The 17,398-nt window shown below is 62.0% G+C and overlaps 2 protein-coding genes across 2 annotated transcripts in view; both read left to right on the top strand.

Annotated features, from left to right (window-relative positions):
* Window positions 1-454: 454 nt before the first annotated feature.
* Window positions 455-17,090, top strand: HIF3A (hypoxia inducible factor 3 subunit alpha; the record flags this gene model as incomplete). The annotated part of the gene is made up of 14 exons (XM_080636062.1): window positions 455-465; window positions 516-706; window positions 2,243-2,379; window positions 4,512-4,596; window positions 5,173-5,279; window positions 6,855-7,039; window positions 8,226-8,332; window positions 9,635-9,764; window positions 12,931-13,055; window positions 14,152-14,305; window positions 15,973-16,039; window positions 16,128-16,393; window positions 16,509-16,581; window positions 17,055-17,090. 14 exons carry the CDS (start codon window positions 455-457, stop codon window positions 17,088-17,090), a joined length of 1,674 nt encoding a protein of 557 aa, XP_080492188.1.
* Window positions 17,091-17,163: 73 nt separating this feature from the next.
* The window catches only part of PPP5C (protein phosphatase 5 catalytic subunit), a gene marked incomplete at its 5' end in the record, with an annotated part of 13,408 nt that continues 13,173 nt past the window's right edge, over window positions 17,164-17,398 (top strand). Inside the window, 2 exons of the mRNA XM_080636061.1 lie at window positions 17,164-17,177; window positions 17,287-17,393. Coding sequence (XP_080492187.1) covers window positions 17,164-17,177; window positions 17,287-17,393 — 121 coding nt within the window. The remainder of the gene's footprint in view (window positions 17,178-17,286; window positions 17,394-17,398) is intronic.

Raw genomic sequence — 17,398 nt, 5'->3', positions numbered from 1 at the left:
ATTGACCCCCATGGTATCCCCGTTGACTCCATTGACCCCAACGGCCCCATTGACCCCCATGGTATCCCCGTTGACTCCATTGACCCCAACGGCCCCATTGACCCCCATGGTATCCCCGTTGACTCCATTGACCCCAATGGGCTCCCCATTGACTCCATTGACCCCAATGGCCCCATTGACCCCCATGGTATCCCCATTGACTCCATTGACCTCAATGGGCTCCCCATTGACTCCATTGAAACCAACGGCCCCATTGACCCCCATGGTATCCCCGTTGACTCCATTGACCCCAATGGCCCCACTGACCCCCATGGTATCCCCGTTGACTCCATTGACCCCAATGGCCCCATTGACCCCCATGGTATCCCCGTTGACTCCATTGACCCCAATGGCCCCATTGACCCCCATGGTATCCCCGTTGACTCCATTGACCCCAATGGCCCCATTGACCCCCATGGTATCCCCGTTGACTCCATTGACCCCAATGGCCCCATTGGCCGCCGTGGCCCCCGCAGGTGCCCCCCGGAGCTGCGCCGGGAGCGCTCCCGGGACGCGGCCCGGAGCCGCCGCAGCCGCGAGGCCGAGGTCTTCTTCCAGCTGGCGCGGGCCCTGCCCTTCGCCCGCGGCGTCAGCGCGCACCTGGACAAGGCCTCCATCATGCGCCTCACCATCAGCTACCTGCGCCTGCGCCGCCTGCTCGCCGGCGGTGAGCACGCACCGGCACCCGCGCCCAGGGAGCATCCCGCGCACCACTGCGGCAGCCCAGGGGCATCCCTGCGGCATCCCTGCATCCCTGGGGCATCCCTGCATCCCTGGGGCATCCCTGCATCCCTGCGGCATCCCTGCATCCCTGGGGCATCCCTGGGGCATCCCTGCATCCCTGGGGCATCCCTGGGGCATCCCTGCATCCCATAGAGCATCCCTGGGACCAGTGCGGCATCCCTGCATCCCATAGAGCATCCCTGGGACCAGTGCGGCATCCCTGCATCCCATAGAGCATCCCTGGGACCAGTGCGGCATCCCTGCACGCATGGGGCGTCTGTGCGCCATCCCTGGAGCATCCTTTGGGCATCCCTGCATCCCTTAGGACCCCCATGGGAATCCTGGGACCCCCCCAGTATCCTCTTGGACACCCTGGGATCCCTGGAGACCCCTAAAACCCCCCCATTGCCACCCCCAGCACCCTGAAGACCCCCCCCATTACCCCCCCCAATTACCCCCCTCATTACCCCCCCAGCACCCTGGCGACACCCCCATTACCCCCTCCCATTGCCCCTCCCATTACCCCCCATCACCCTGAAGCCCCCCCCATTACCCCCCTCATTTCCTCCCTCCGTCACCCTTGGGACACCCCCATTACCCCCCCGTTACCCCCCCATCACCATGGAGACCCCCCCATTATCCCCACCGTTATCCCCCCATCACCCTGAAGACCCCCCCCATTACCCCCCCATTACCCCCGCTAATTACCCCCCATTGTTCCCCTATCACCCTGGGGACCCCCATTATCCCCCCCATTACCCCCCCATAACCCCCCCCAATTACCCCCCATTGCCCCCCATCACCCTGGGGACCCCCGATTATCCCCCCCATTACCCCACCAATTACCCCCCATTGCCCCCCATCACCCTGGGGACCCCCCATTACCCCCCCATTACCCCCCATTACCCCCCCAATTACCCCCCATTCCCCCTCATTACCCCCCCCATTACCCCCCCATTACCCCCCATTACCCCCCATCATCCTGGGGACCCACCATTACCCCCCCATTACCCCCACAATTACCCCCCATTGCCCCCCATCACCCTGGGGACCCCCATTACCCCCCCCATTACCCCCCATTGCTTCCACATTACCCCCCCCATTACCCCCCCATTACCCCCCATTGCCCCCCATCACCCTGGGGACCCGCCATTACCCCCCCCATTACCCCCCCCATTACCCCCCATTGCCCCCCATCACCCTGGGGACCCCCCCATTCCCCCCCCTATTCCCCCCCCATTACCCCCCATTGCCCCCCATCACCCTGGGGACCCCCCCATTCCCCCCCCCATTCCCCCCCATTGCCCCCCATCACCCTGGGGACCCCCCCATTCCCCCCCCTATTCCCCCCCCCATTACCCCCCATTGCCCCCCATCACCCTGGGGACCCCCCCATTCCCCCCCCTATTCCCCCCCCCATTACCCCCCATTGCCCCCCATCACCCTGAAGCCCCCCCCCCGTGTCGTGCCCCCCCCGCAGGCGCCTGGGCGGCCGTGGCCGAGGAGGTGGACGGATGCTACCTGCAGGCGCTGGGGGGGTTCGTGATGGTGCTGAGCGAGGGGGGGGACATGATCTTCCTGTCCGAGAACGTGAACCGGCTCCTGGGGCTCAGCCAGGTCGGGGCACCGGGGGGGGCATGGGGCAACTATGGGGGGGGGTATGGGGCAGCCATAGGGGGTAATGGAGCATCCATGGGGGGGCACCCTAACACTGACTGTGAGGCTGTCCCCATATCCCTGTGACCTATATCCCACATCCCACATCCCATACCCCATACCCCATATCCCATATCCCATACCCCATACCCCATATCCCATACCCCATACCCCATATCCCATACCCCATATCCCATACCCCATACCCCATATCCCATACCCCATATCCCATACCCCATATCCCATACCCCATACCCCATACCCCATATCCCATACCCCATACCCCATACCCCATACCCCATATCCCATATCCCATACCCCATATCCCATACCCCATACCCCATATCCCATACCCCATACCCCATACCCCATATCCCATACCCCATACCCCATATCCCATACCCCATATCCCATACCCCATACCCCATATCCCATACCCCATACCCCATATCCCATACCCCATATCCCATACCCCATACCCCATATCCCATACCCCATATCCCATACCCCATATCCCATACCCCATACCCCATACCCCATATCCCATACCCCATACCCCATACCCCATACCCCATATCCCATATCCCATACCCCATATCCCATACCCCATACCCCATATCCCATACCCCATACCCATACCCCATATCCCATACCCCATACCCCATATCCCATACCCCATACCCCATACCCCATATCCCATACCCCATACCCCATACCCCATATCCCATACCCCATACCCCATATCCCATACCCCATACCCCATACCCCATACCCCATATCCCATATCCCATACCCCATACCCCATATCCCATACCCCATACCCCATATCCCATACCCCATATCCCATACACCATATCCCATATCCCATACCCCATATCCCATACACCATATCCCATATCCCATACCCCATATCCCATACCCCATATCCCATATCCCATACCCCATATCCCATACCCCATATCCCATACCCCATACCCATATCCCATACCCCATATCCATACCCCATATCCCATATCCCATACCCCATATCCCATACCCCATATCCCATACACCATATCCCATATCCCATACCCCATATCCCATACACCATATCCCATATCCCATACCCCATATCCCATACCCCATATCCCATACCCCATACCCCATATCCCATACCCCATATCCCATACCCCATACCCCATACCCCATATCCCATACCCCATACCCCATACCCCATATCCCATATCCCATACCCCATATCCCATACACCATATCCCATATCCCATACCCCATATCCCATACACCATATCCCATATCCCATACCCCATATCCCATACCCCATATCCCATATCCCATACCCCATATCCCATACCCCATATCCCATACCCCATATCCCATATCCCATACCCCATATCCCATACCCCATATCCCATACACCATATCCCATATCCCATACCCCATATCCCATATCCCATACCCCATACCCCATATCCCATACCCCATATCCCATACCCCATACCCCATATCCCATACCCCATATCCCATACCCCATACCCCATATCCCATACCCCATATCCCATATCCCATACCCCATATCCCATACCCCATACCCCATACCCCATATCCCATATCCCATACCCCATACCCCATATCCCATACCCCATATCCCATACCCCATACCCCATATCCCATATCCCATACCCCATATCCCATATCCCATACCCCATATCCCATACCCCATACCCCATATCCCATATCCCATATCCCATACCCCATATCCCATATCCCATACCCCATATCCCATACCCCATACCCCATATCCCATATCCCATATCCCATATCCCATATCCCATACCCCATACCCCATACCCCATACCCCATACCCCATACCCCATATCCCATATCCCATATCCCATACCCCATATCCCATACCCCATATCCCATACCCCATATCCCATATCCCATATCCCATACCCCATATCCCATATCCCATATCCCATACCCCATATCCCATACCCCATACCCCATATCCCATATCCCATATCCCATATCCCATACCCCATATCCCATATCCCATATCCCATATCCATGTCCTCTATCCCTGTGTCCCGCAGCTGGAGCTCATTGGCCACAGCGTCTTCGACTTCGTGCACCCCTGTGACCACGAGGAGCTGCAGGATGTGCTGAGCCCGCGGCAGGGTGAGGCCTGGTGCCACATTGGGACCCCATAGAGACCCATAGAGACCCCATAGAGCCCCATAGAGCCCATAGAGACCATAGAGCTCCATAGAGCCCATAGACCCCATAGAGCCCATAGAGCTCCATAGAGCCCATAGAGCCCCATAGAGCCCATAGAGCCCACAGAGCCCCATAGAGCCCCATAGAGCCCATAGAGCCCCATAGAGTCCATAGGGAGCCCACAGAGCCCCATAGAGCCCCATAAAGCCCCATAGAGCCCATAGAGCCCATAGAGCCCCATAGAGCCCATAGAGCCCACAGAGCCCCATAGAGCCCATAGAGCCCATAGAGCCCCATAGAGCCCATAGAGCCCACAGAGCCCATAAAGCCCCATAGAGCCCCATAGAGCCCATAGAGCCCATAGAGCCCCATAGAGCCCCATAGAGCCCATAGAGCCCATAAAGCCCCATAGAGCCCCATAGACCCCATAGGGAGCCCCATAGAGCCCCATAGAGCCCATAGAGCCCCATAGAGCCCATAGGGAGCCCCATAGAGCCCCATAGAGCCCGTGGGGAGCCCATGGCCGTGCCCCTGCAGTGCTGCGGCGCCGGGGGGAGCGCTCGGGGCGCAGCTTCTCCCTGCGCATGAAGAGCACCTTGAGCGGGCGCGGGAGGTGCCTGAACCTCAAGGCGGCCTCGTGGAAGGTGGGCAACGGGAGACAGGGATGTGGGATACAGGGATACAGGGATGTGGGATACAGGGATATAGGGATACAGGGATGTGGGATACAGGGATATAGGGATACAGGGATGTGGGATACAGGGATACAGGGATACAGGGATGTGGGATACAGGGATACAGGGATACAGGGATGTGGGATACAGGGATATAGGGATACAGGGATGTGGGATACAGGGATACAGGGATACAGGGATGTGGGATACAGGGATACAGGGATACAGGGATGTGGGATACAGGGATATAGGGATACAGGGATGTGGGATACAGGGATACAGGGATACAGGGATGTGGGATACAGGGATACAGGGATACAGGGATGTGGGATACAGGGATACAGGGATGTGGGATACAGGGATACAGGGATACAGGGATGTGGGATACAGGGATACAGGGATGTGGGATACAGGGATACAGGGATACAGGGATGTGGGATACAGGGATGTGGGATACAGGGATACAGGGATACAGGGATGTGGGATACAGGGATACAGGGATGTGGGATACAGGGATACAGGGATACAGGGATGTGGGATACAGGGATACAGGGATGTGGGATACAGGGATACAGGGATACAGGGATGTGGGATACAGGGATACAGGGATGTGGGATACAGGGATACAGGGATACAGGGATGTGGGATACAGGGATACAGGGATGTGGGATACAGGGATACAGGGATACAGGGATGTGGGATACAGGGATGTGGGATACAGGGATACAGGGATACAGGGATGTGGGATACAGGGATACAGGGATGTGAGATACAGGGATACAGGGGTGTGGGATACAGGGATGTGGGATACAGGGATACAGGGATGTGAGATACAGGGATACAGGGATACAGGGATACAGGGGTGTGGGATACAGGGATACAGGGGTGTGGGATACAGGGATGTGGGATACAGGGATACAGGGGTGTGGGATACAGGGATACGGGATACAGGGATGTGGGATACAGGGATACAGGGATACGGGATACAGGGATGTGGGATACAGGGATACAGGGATACAGGGATGTGGGATACAGGGATGTGGGATACAGGGATACAGGGATGTGGGATACAGGGATGTGGGATACAGGGATACAGGGATACGGGATACAGGGATGTGGGATACAGGGATACAGGGATACAGGGATGTGGGATACAGGGATGTGGGATACAGGGATACAGGGATACAGGGATGTGGGATACAGGGATGTGGGATACAGGGATACAGGGATACAGGGATACAGGGATACGGGATACAGGGATGTGGGATACAGGGATACAGGGATACGGGATACAGGGATGTGGGATACAGGGATACAGGGATACAGGGATGTGGGATACAGGGATACAGGGATACGGGATACAGGGATGTGGGATACAGGGATACAGGGATACAGGGATGTGGGATACAGGGATACAGGGATACGGGATACAGGGATGTGGGATACAGGGATACAGGGATACAGGGCTGTGGGCTATGGGCTGTGGGCTACAGGGATGTGGGTCTATGGGATGTGGGTCCCCGGTGCCCCATTGCTGCCCCCCAGGTCCTGCACTGCGCCGGGCACATGCGCTCGTACGCGGGGGGCGGGGGGGGCGACCCCCCCCTGCGGTGCCTGGTGCTGATCTGCGAGCCCATCCCCCACCCCGGGGCCATCGAGACCCCCCTGGGCTCCGGCACCGTCCTCAGCCGGCATTCCATGGACATGAAGTTCACCTACTGCGACGAGAGGTGCGGCCCCATGGACCTCCTATGGGCACCCCATTGACCACCCATTGACCACCCATTGACCACCCATGGACCTCCTATGGGCACCCCATTGACCACCCATTGACCACCCATTGACCACCCATTGACCACCCATGGGCACCCCATTGACCACCCATTGACCACCCATTGACCACCCATTGACCACCCATGGGCACCCCATTGACCACCCATGGACCTCCTATGGGCACCCCATTGACCACCCATTGACCACCCATTGACCACCCATGGACCTCCTATGGGCACCCCATTGACCACCCATTGACCACCCATTGACCACCCATTGACCACCCATGGGCACCCCATTGACCACCCATGGACCTCCTATGGGCACCCCATTGACCACCCATTGACCACCCAGGGACCTCCTATGGGCCCCCATGGACCTCCTATAGGCCCCCATGGACCTCCTATGGGCACCCCATTGACCACCCATTGACCACCCATTGACCACCCATGGGCACCCCATTGACCACCCAGGGACCTCCTATGGGCACCCCATTGACCACCCATTGACCACCCACTGACCACCCATGGACCTCCTATGGGCACCCATGGACCTCCTATGGGCACCCCATTGACCACCCATGGACCACCCATGGACCTCCTATGGGCACCCCATTGACCACCCATGGACCACCCATGGACCTCCTATGGGCACCCCATTGACCACCCATTGACCACCCAGGGACCTCCTATGGGCCCCCATGGACCTCCTATAGGCCCCCATGGACCTCCTATGGGCACCCCATTGACCACCCATTGACCACCCATTGACCACCCATGGGCACCCCATTGACCACCCAGGGACCTCCTATGGGCACCCCATTGACCACCCATTGACCACCCATTGACCACCCATGGACCTCCTATGGGCACCCATGGACCTCCTATGGGCACCCCATTGACCACCCATGGACCACCCATGGACCTCCTATGGGCACCCCATTGACCACCCATGGACCACCCATGGACCTCCTATGGGCACCCCATTGATCACCCATTGACCACCCATTGACCACCCATGGACCTCCTATGGGCACCCCATTGACCACCCATTGACCACCCATTGACATCCCCATTGACCACCATGGGCCCCCCCATGGCCCCCCCGGGTGATGGGGGGCTGGTGGCTGATGTGGGGCCGCAGGATCGGGGAGGTGGCCGGATACAGCCCCCAGGAGCTGCTGGGCTGCTCCCTGTACGAGTACGTGCACGCGCTCGACTCCGACACCCTCAGCAGGAGCGTGCACACGCGTGAGTGGCACCCAAGGGCACCCATGGGTCCCAAATACCCCCCCATGGGTGCCAAATACCCCCCCTTGGGCACCAAATATCCACCCATGGGCATCAAATACCCCCTGGGATCTCAAATTGCCCTGGCACTCAATGGATACCCAATGGCACCTAATGGGCATCCAATGGCACCCAATGGACACCCCAATGGGCACCCCAATGACACCCCAATGGCACCCAATGGACACCCCAATGGGCACCACAATGGCGCCCACTGTCCCCTCACTTTCTCCCTGATGTACACCCCAATGGCACCCAATGGCACCCAATGGCCACCTCAATGGCACCCCAATGGCACCCAGTGGCCACCCAATGGCCACCTCAATGGCACCCAATGGTACCCAATGGGCACCCACTGTCCCCCCCATGGGCACCCCAATGGGCACCCAATGGCTTCCAGTGGGCACCCCAATGGCCTCCAATGGGCACCCCATGGCCACCCAATGGCACTCAATGGACACCCCAATGGGCACTCCAGTGGGCTCCAATGGACACCCCAATGACACCCAATGGGCACCCCAATGGGCTCCAATGGACACCCCAATGGCACCCAATGGGCACCCAATGGCACCCAATGGGCACTCCAATGAGCACCCCAATGGACACCCCAATGGGCACCCCAATGGCACCCAATGGTCTCCAATGGGCCCCCAATGGGCACCCCAATGGCACTCAATGGACACCCCAATGGGCACCCCAGTGGGCTCCAATGGACACCCCAATGACACCCAATGGGCACCCCAATGGGCTCCAATGGACACCCCAATGGCACCCAATGGGCACCCCAATGACACCCAATGGCCCCCAATGGGCACCTCAATGGGCACCCAATGGCACTCAATGGACACCCCAATGGGCACCCCAATGACACCCAATGGCACTCAATGGACACCCCAATGGGCACCCCAATGACACCCAATGGCCCCCAATGTGCACCCCAATGTGCACCCAATGGCACTCAATGGGCACCGCAATGACACCCAATGGCCCCCAATGGGCACCCCAATGGGCACCCCAATGGGCACCCAATGGCACTCAATGGACACCCCAATGGGCACCCCAATGACACCCAATGGCCCCCAATGGGCACCCCAATGTGCACCCAATGGCACTCAATGGGCACCGCAATGACACCCCATGGCCCCCAATGGGCACCCCAATGGGCACCCAATGGCCCCCAATGGGCACCCCAATGGGCACCCCAATGGGCACCCCAATGACACCCCATGGCCCCCAATGTGCCCGGCGCTGTCCCCCCGGCAGTGCTGAGCAAGGGCCAGGCCGTCACCAGCCAGTACCGGTTCCTGGCCAAGCGCGGGGGCTTCCTGTGGGCCCAGACCCAGGCCACGGTGATCGGCAACGAGGCCATCGTGTGCCTGCACTTCGTGCTCAGGTACCCGGGAGAGGGAGGCCATGGGAGACAGGGAGACAGGGATGGGGGAGACAGGGATGGGGGAGACAGGGATGGGGAGACAGGGATGGGGGAGACAGGGATGGGGGAGACAGGGATGGGGGAGACAGGGATGGGGAGACAGGGATGGGGAGACAGGGATGGGGGAGACAGGGATGGGGGAGACAGGGATAGGGAGACAGGGATGGGGGAGACAGGGATGGGGGAGACAGGGATGAGGGAGACAGGGATGGTGGAGACAGGGATGGGGAGACAGGGAGACAGGGATGGGGGAGACAGGGATGGGGGAGACAGGGATGGGGGAGACAGGGATGGGGGAGACAGGGATGGGGGAGACAGGGATGGGGGAGACAGGGATGGGGGAGACAGGGAGACAGGGATGGGGGAGACAGGGATGGGGGAGACAGGGATGGGGAGACAGGGATGGGGGAGACAGGGATGGGGGAGACAGGGATGGGGGAGACAGGGATGGGGGAGACAGGGAGACAGGGATGGGGGAGACAGGGATGGGGGAGACAGGGAGACAGGGATGGGGGAGACAGGGAGACAGGGATGGGGGAGACAGGGATGAGGGAGACAGGGATGGTGGAGACAGGGATGGGGAGACAGGGATGGGGGAGACAGGGATGGGGGAGACAGGGATGAGGGAGACAGGGATGAGGGAGACAGGGATGGGGGAGACAGGGATGGGGAGACAGGGAGACAGGGATGGGGGAGACAGGGATGGGGGAGACAGGGATGGGGAGACAGGGATGGGGGAGACAGGGATGGGGGAGACAGGGATGGGGGAGACAGGGAGACAGGGATGGGGGAGACAGGGATGGGGGAGACAGGGATGGGGAGACAGGGATGGGGGAGACAGGGATGGGGGAGACAGGGATGGGGGAGACAGGGATGGGGAGACAGGGATGGGGGAGACAGGGATGGGGAGACAGGGATGGGGGAGACAGGGATGGGGGAGACAGGGATGGGGAGACAGGGATGGGGGAGACAGGGATGGGGAGACAGGGAGACAGGGATGGGGAGACAGGGAGACAGGGATGGGGGAGACAGGGATGGGGAGACAGGGATGGGGGAGACAGGGATGGGGAGACAGGGATGGGGGAGACAGGGATGGGGAGACAGGGATGGGGGAGACAGGGATGGGGGAGACAGGGGACAGGGATGGGGGAGACAGGGATGGGGAGACAGGGAGACAGGGATGGGGAGACAGGGATGGGGGAGACAGGGAGACAGGGATGGGGGAGACAGGGATGGGGGAGACAGGGAGACAGGGATGGGGGAGACAGGGATGGGGAGACAGGGATGGGGGAGACAGGGATGGGGAGACAGGGATGGGGAGACAGGGAGACAGGGATGGGGGAGACAGGGATGGGGGGAGACAGGGAGACAGGGATGGGGGAGACAGGGATGGGGGAGACAGGGATGGGGGAGACAGGGATGAGGGAGACAGGGATGGGGGAGACAGGGATGAGGGAGACAGGGATGGGGGAGACAGGGATGGGGGAGACAGGGATGGGGGAGACAGGGATGGGGAGACAGGGATGGGGGAGACAGGGATGGGGGAGACAGGGATGAGGGAGACAGGGATGGGGGAGACAGGGATGGGGGAGACAGGGATGGGGAGACAGGGATGGGGGAGACAGGGATGGGGGAGACAGGGATGAGGGAGACAGGGATGGGGGAGACAGGGATGGGGAGACAGGGATGGGGGAGACAGGGATGGGGGAGACAGGGATGGGGGAGACAGGGAGACAGGGATGGGGGAGACAGGGATGGGGGAGACAGGGATGGGGGAGACAGGGATGGGGGAGACAGGGAGACAGGGATGGGGGAGACAGGGATGGGGGAGACAGGGATGGGGGAGACAGGGATGGGGGAGACAGGGAGACAGGGATGGGGGAGACAGGGATGGGGGAGACAGGGATGGGGGAGACAGGGATGGGGGAGACAGGGATGAGGGAGACAGGGATGGGGGAGACAGGGATGGGGGAGACAGGGATGGGGGAGACAGGGAGACAGGGATGGGGGAGACAGGGATGGGGGAGACAGGGATGGGGGAGACAGGGATGGGGGAGACAGGGAGACAGGGATGGGGGAGACAGGGATGGGGGAGACAGGGATGAGGGAGACAGGGATGGGGGAGACAGGGATGGGGGAGACAGGGATGGGGGAGACAGGGATGGGGGAGACAGGGAGACAGGGATGGGGGAGACAGGGAGACAGGGATGGGGGAGACAGGGATGAGGGAGACAGGGATGAGGGATACAGGGATACGGGATACAGGGATATGGGATACAGGGATGAGGGATACAGGGATACAGGAGAATGGGGATACAGGGATGTGGGATACAGGGATATGGGATACAGGGGTACAGGGATATAAGCATACAGGGATACAGGGGAATGGGATACAGGGATACAGGGGAATGGGATACAGGGATATAGGGATACAGGGATATGGGATACAGGGATACAGGGGAATGGGATACAGGGATATAGGGATACAGGGATATGGGATACAGGGATACAGGGGAATGGGATACAGGGATACAGGGATATAGGGATACAGGGATATGGGATACAGGGATATAGGGATACAGGGATACAGGGATATGGGATACAGGGATATAAGGATACAGGGATACAGGGATATGGGATACAGGGATACAGGGGAATGGGATACAGGGATACGGGATACAGGGGAATGGGATACAGGGATACAGGGATATAGGGATATGGGATACAGGGATATAAGGATACAGGGATATGGGATACAGGGATATAAGGATACAGGGATACAGGGATATGGGATACAGGGATATAAGGATACAGGGATACAGGGATGTGGGATACAGGGATACAAGGATACAGGGATACAGGGATGTGGGATACAGGGATACAGGGATGTGAGATACAGGGATACAGGGATACAGGGATGTGGGATACAGGGATACAGGGATGTGGGATACAGGGATACAGGGATACAGGGATGTGGGATACAGGGATACAGGGATGTGAGATACAGGGATACAGGGATACAGGGATGTGGGATACAGGGAACATGGGGTACACGGGGGGGGGCACCTGGGGCTATGGCGGGGTCCGCGGGGGGGTCCCGGTGCCCACTGCCCGCCCCGCGCCGCAGCCGCGTGGAGCAGCGGGGGTTGGTGCTGTCCCTGGAGCAGAGCCAAGGCCACGGCGAGGGGCGGCGCCCGCCCCCCCCCAGCGCCGACAGCGCCGGCGCCGCCGCCGTGCTCAACATCAGCGTCGGTGCGAGCGGGGGGGCAACGGGGGGGCAATGGGGGGGACATGGGGGGTTTGGGGGGGTTGAGGTCAATGGGGGGACCAATGGGGGGTCTATGGGGGGGGTTTGGGGTCAATGGGGGGACCAATGGGGGGGCAATGGGGGGGCAATGGGGGGGTTTGGGGTCAATGGGGGGACCAATGGGGGGGCAATGGGGGGGTTTGGGGTCAAGGGGGGGGTCTATGGGGGGGCAATGGGGGGGGTTTGGGGTCAATGGGGGGGTCTATGGGGGGCAATGGGGGGGTCTATGGGGGGGCAATGGGGGGTCTATGGGGGGGTTTGGGGTCAATGTGGGGGTCTATGAGGGGGCAATGGGGGGGAATGGGGGGGTTGGGGTCAATGGGGTGGTCTATGGGGGGGCAATGGGGGGTCTATGGGGGGGGTCAATGGGGGGGCAATGGGGGGGAATGGGGGGGTTGGGGTCAATGGGGGGACCAATGGGGGGGACATGGAGGGGTCTATGGGGGGGCAATGGGGGGGGTTCGGGGTCAATGGGGTGGTCTATGGGGGGGCAATGGGGGGGGTTTGGGGTCAATGGGGGGTCTATGGGGGGGCAATGGGGGGGGTTTGGGGTCAATGGGGGGACCAATGGTGGGGATATGGGGGGGTCTATGGGGGGGGTTTGGGGTCAATGGGGTGGTCTATGGGGGGGGCAATGGGGGGGGTTTGGGGTCAATGGGGGGGTCTATGGGGGGCCAATGTGGGGGGTTTGGGGTCAATGGGGGGACCAATGGGGGGGACATGGGGGGGTCTATGGGGGGGGGTTTGGGGTCAATGGGGGGGCTCTTTTAGGTCTATGGGGGGATCCATGGGGGGGTATTTGGAGTCCATGCTGGGGGGGATTGGGGTCTATGGGGGGGGCATTTGGCGCCTATGGGGGGTATTTAGGGTCCATATGGGGAGGGTCCATGGGGGGTCCATAGGGGGGTTGGGGTCCTTAGGGGGGGTCCATGGGGCGTCCATGGGGGGGGTTGGGGTCCATGGGGGTGTCCTTGGGGTCCATTGGGGGGGGTCCATGGGGAGGGGGGGTTTTGGGGTCCCCCTGACCCCGGGCTCCCGCAGGGGGGGGCCCCCCCCGGGTCCTGGCCTTCCTGCGCCCCCCCCACGTGCCCGAGGCTGCGCTGCAGCGGGACCCGAGGCGCTTCTGCTCCCCCGAGCTCCTGCGGCTGCTGGCGCCCATCCTGGACCCCCCGCGCCCCCCCGGCGCCCCCCCACCGTGAGACGTGGGGGGGGCAATGGGGGGGCAATGGGGAGGGCAATGGGGTGCATTGGGGGGCAATGGGGGGGCAATGGGGAGGGCAATGGGGTGCATTGGGGGGCAATGGGGGGGCAATGGGGAGGGCAATGGGATGCATTGGGGGCAATGGGGGGCAATGGGGAGGGCAATGGGGTGCATTGGGGGGCAATGGGGGGCAATGGGGAGGGCAATGGGGTGCATTGGGGGGCAATGGGGGGGCAATGGGGAGGGCAATGGGATGCATTGGGGGGCAATGGGGGGGCAATGGGGAGGGCAATGGGATGCATTGGGGGGCAATGGGGGGGCAATGGGGAGGGCAATGGGATGCATTGGGGGGCAATGGGGGGGCAATGGGGAGGGCAATGGGATGCATGGGGGGGCAATGGGGAGGGCAATGGGATGCATTGGGGGGCAATGGGGGGGCAATGGGGAGGGCAATGGGATGCATTGGGGGGCAATGGGGGGGCAATGGGGAGGGCAATGGGATGCATTGGGGGGCAATGGGGGGGCAATGGGGAGGGCAATGGGGTGCATTGGGGGGCAATGGGGGGGCAATGGGGAGGGCAATGGGATGCATTGGGGGGCAATGGGGGGCAATGGGGAGGGCAATGGGATGCATTGGGGGGCAATGGGGGGGCAATGGGGAGGGCAATGGGATGCATGGGGGGGCAATGGGGAGGGCAATGGGATGCATTGGGGGGCAATGGGGGGGCAATGGGGAGGGCAATGGGATGCATTGGGGGGCAATGGGGGGGCAATGGGGAGGGCAATGGGATGCATTGGGGGGCAATGGGGGGGCAATGGGGAGGGCAATGGGGTGCATTGGGGGGCAATGGGGGGGCAATGGGGAGGGCAATGGGATGCATTGGGGGGCAATGGGGGGGCAATGGGGAGGGCAATGGGATGCATTGGGGGGCAATGGGGGGGGCAATGGGGAGGGCAATGGGATGCATTGGGGGGCAATGGGGGGCAATGGGGAGGGCAATGGGATGCATTGGGGGGCAATGGGGGGGCAATGGGGAGGGCAATGGGATGCATTGGGGGGCAATGGGGGGGCAATGGGGAGGGCAATGGGATGCATTGGGGGGCAATGGGGGGGCAATGGGGAGGGCAATGGGATGCATTGGGGGGCAATGGGGGGGCAATGGGGAGGGCAATGGGATGCATTGGGGGGCAATGGGGGGGCAATGGGGAGGGCAATGGGATGCATTGGGGGGCAATGGGGGGGCAATGGGGAGGGCAATGGGATGCATTGGGGGGCAATGGGGGGGCAATGGGGAGGGCAATGGGATGCATTGGGGGGCAATGGGGGGGCAATGGGGAGGGCAATGGGATGCATTGGGGGCAATGGGGGGGCAATGGGGAGGGCAATGGGGTGCATTGGGGGCAATGGGGGGGCAATGGGGAGGGCAATGGGGTGCATTGGGGGGCAATGGGGGGGCAATGGGGAGGGCAATGGGATGCATTGGGGGGCAATAGGGGGGCAATGGGGAGGGCAATGGGATGCATTGAGGGGCAATGGGGGGAAATGGAGGGGCAATGTCATGCAGTGGGTGTGTGAATGGGATGCATTGGGGGGGCAATGGGGGGGCAATGGGATGCATTTGGGGGGTCCATGCTCTGTCCCCCCCCTCCCAGCCCCCCAGGACCGAGCTCCTTTTGGGGGTGCAGAAGCTCTTTGGGGGGACCCCAGGACCTTGCACAGCCCCACAGGTACAAGGGGGGGGTCCAGGACCTCCCTAAGGGTGGGGGTCACCCCCCTGTGCCCCCCATGTCCCCCCATTGACCCCCCCTATCCCAGGTGTCCCCCCTGGACCTGGCGATGCTCGCTCCCTACATCCCTATGGACGGCGACTTCCAGCTGGGCGGGGCCGAGGCTCCCCGGGGGCGTGGCCAACGCCGGCCAGGCCACGCCCCCTCCGCCTTGGCCACGCCCCCGCGCCCCCGGGCGCGCAGCTTCCCCGGGCGAGGCTCCGCCCCCTCCCGCCCAGGCCACGCCCTCCCGCGCTGGGGCAGCGATCCCGCCCTCGGCCACGCCCCCTCAGGGCCACGCCCCGCCAGGAAGAGGTGGGCGGGGTTAAAGGGGGGGAGCCAATGGGATGGGGCCAAGGGGAAGGCGGGGACCAATAGGGAGTGAGGGGCGTGATTGGAGGGGGCGTGCCCTGATGATGTCACCTCGCAGGGGGCGGGAACCGAGCGTGGAGGACGCGGGGACCCCCCTGAAGCGCCCCGAGCTCGACCCCCCCCTCGGGCTGGTACCGGGGTTCAACGGGGGGGCAACGGGGGATATGGGGGGACATGGGGGGGCATGGGACAAGGGGGGGATATGGGGGGCAACGGGGGATATGGGGGGACATGGGGGGCAGAGAGGGGCACAAGGGGGGATATGGGTGGGACATGAGACAAGGGGGTATATGGGGGGCGGGGGGGGCAAGGGGGGTCATGGGGGGCAGAGGGGGGGACAAGGGGGGATATGGGGGGGACATGAGACAAGGGGGGGAGAGGGGGGGCAGGGAGGGGCAAGGGGGGATATGTGGGGACATGGGCAAGACAAGGGGGGGTAAGGGGGGCCAATGGGGACAAGCGGGGGTCGGGGGGGGCATGGGGGTAACTGAGGTCATGGGGGGCACAGGGGGACATGGGGATGGGGTAGAACACGGGAGGGGGGGGTCTCCATCTGTGCCCCCCCCCCCTTGTCCCAATGCCCCCCCCCCCGTGTCCCCCACAGGGGCTGCTGCTGAGCGGAGGGGACCCCCAGGCCTGAGCCCCCCCCTGGGGCAGGAGCAGCCCCTCGGTGAGGGGGGGGACCCTGAGAATTGGGGGGGGGACGACTGATAATGGGGCACCCAAAGTGGGGGGGACCCCAATAAAGGGGGGGCACAAGCAAACGGGGGGGGGTCCCCAAAAAGGGGGTTCTGAGGGGGCACCCCAATAACGTGTTCCCCTCTCCCCCCCCCCAGTGCTGCACCCTGGGCTGGAGCCCCCCCAAGAGGAACCCCCCGGCCCCCCCCTGGAGAGCAACTGAGGGGGGGGGCTGCGTATGGAAGGGGCCCCCCCAATAGCAGCAGTGGG

This window comes from Psittacula echo, assembly GCF_963264785.1.
Source record: "Psittacula echo genome assembly, chromosome: 29".
Classification (NCBI taxonomy): Eukaryota; Metazoa; Chordata; class Aves; order Psittaciformes; family Psittacidae; genus Psittacula; species Psittacula echo.
Note: the sequence above shows the minus strand (reverse complement) of the source record. Positions and strands in the feature narration are given on the sequence as shown.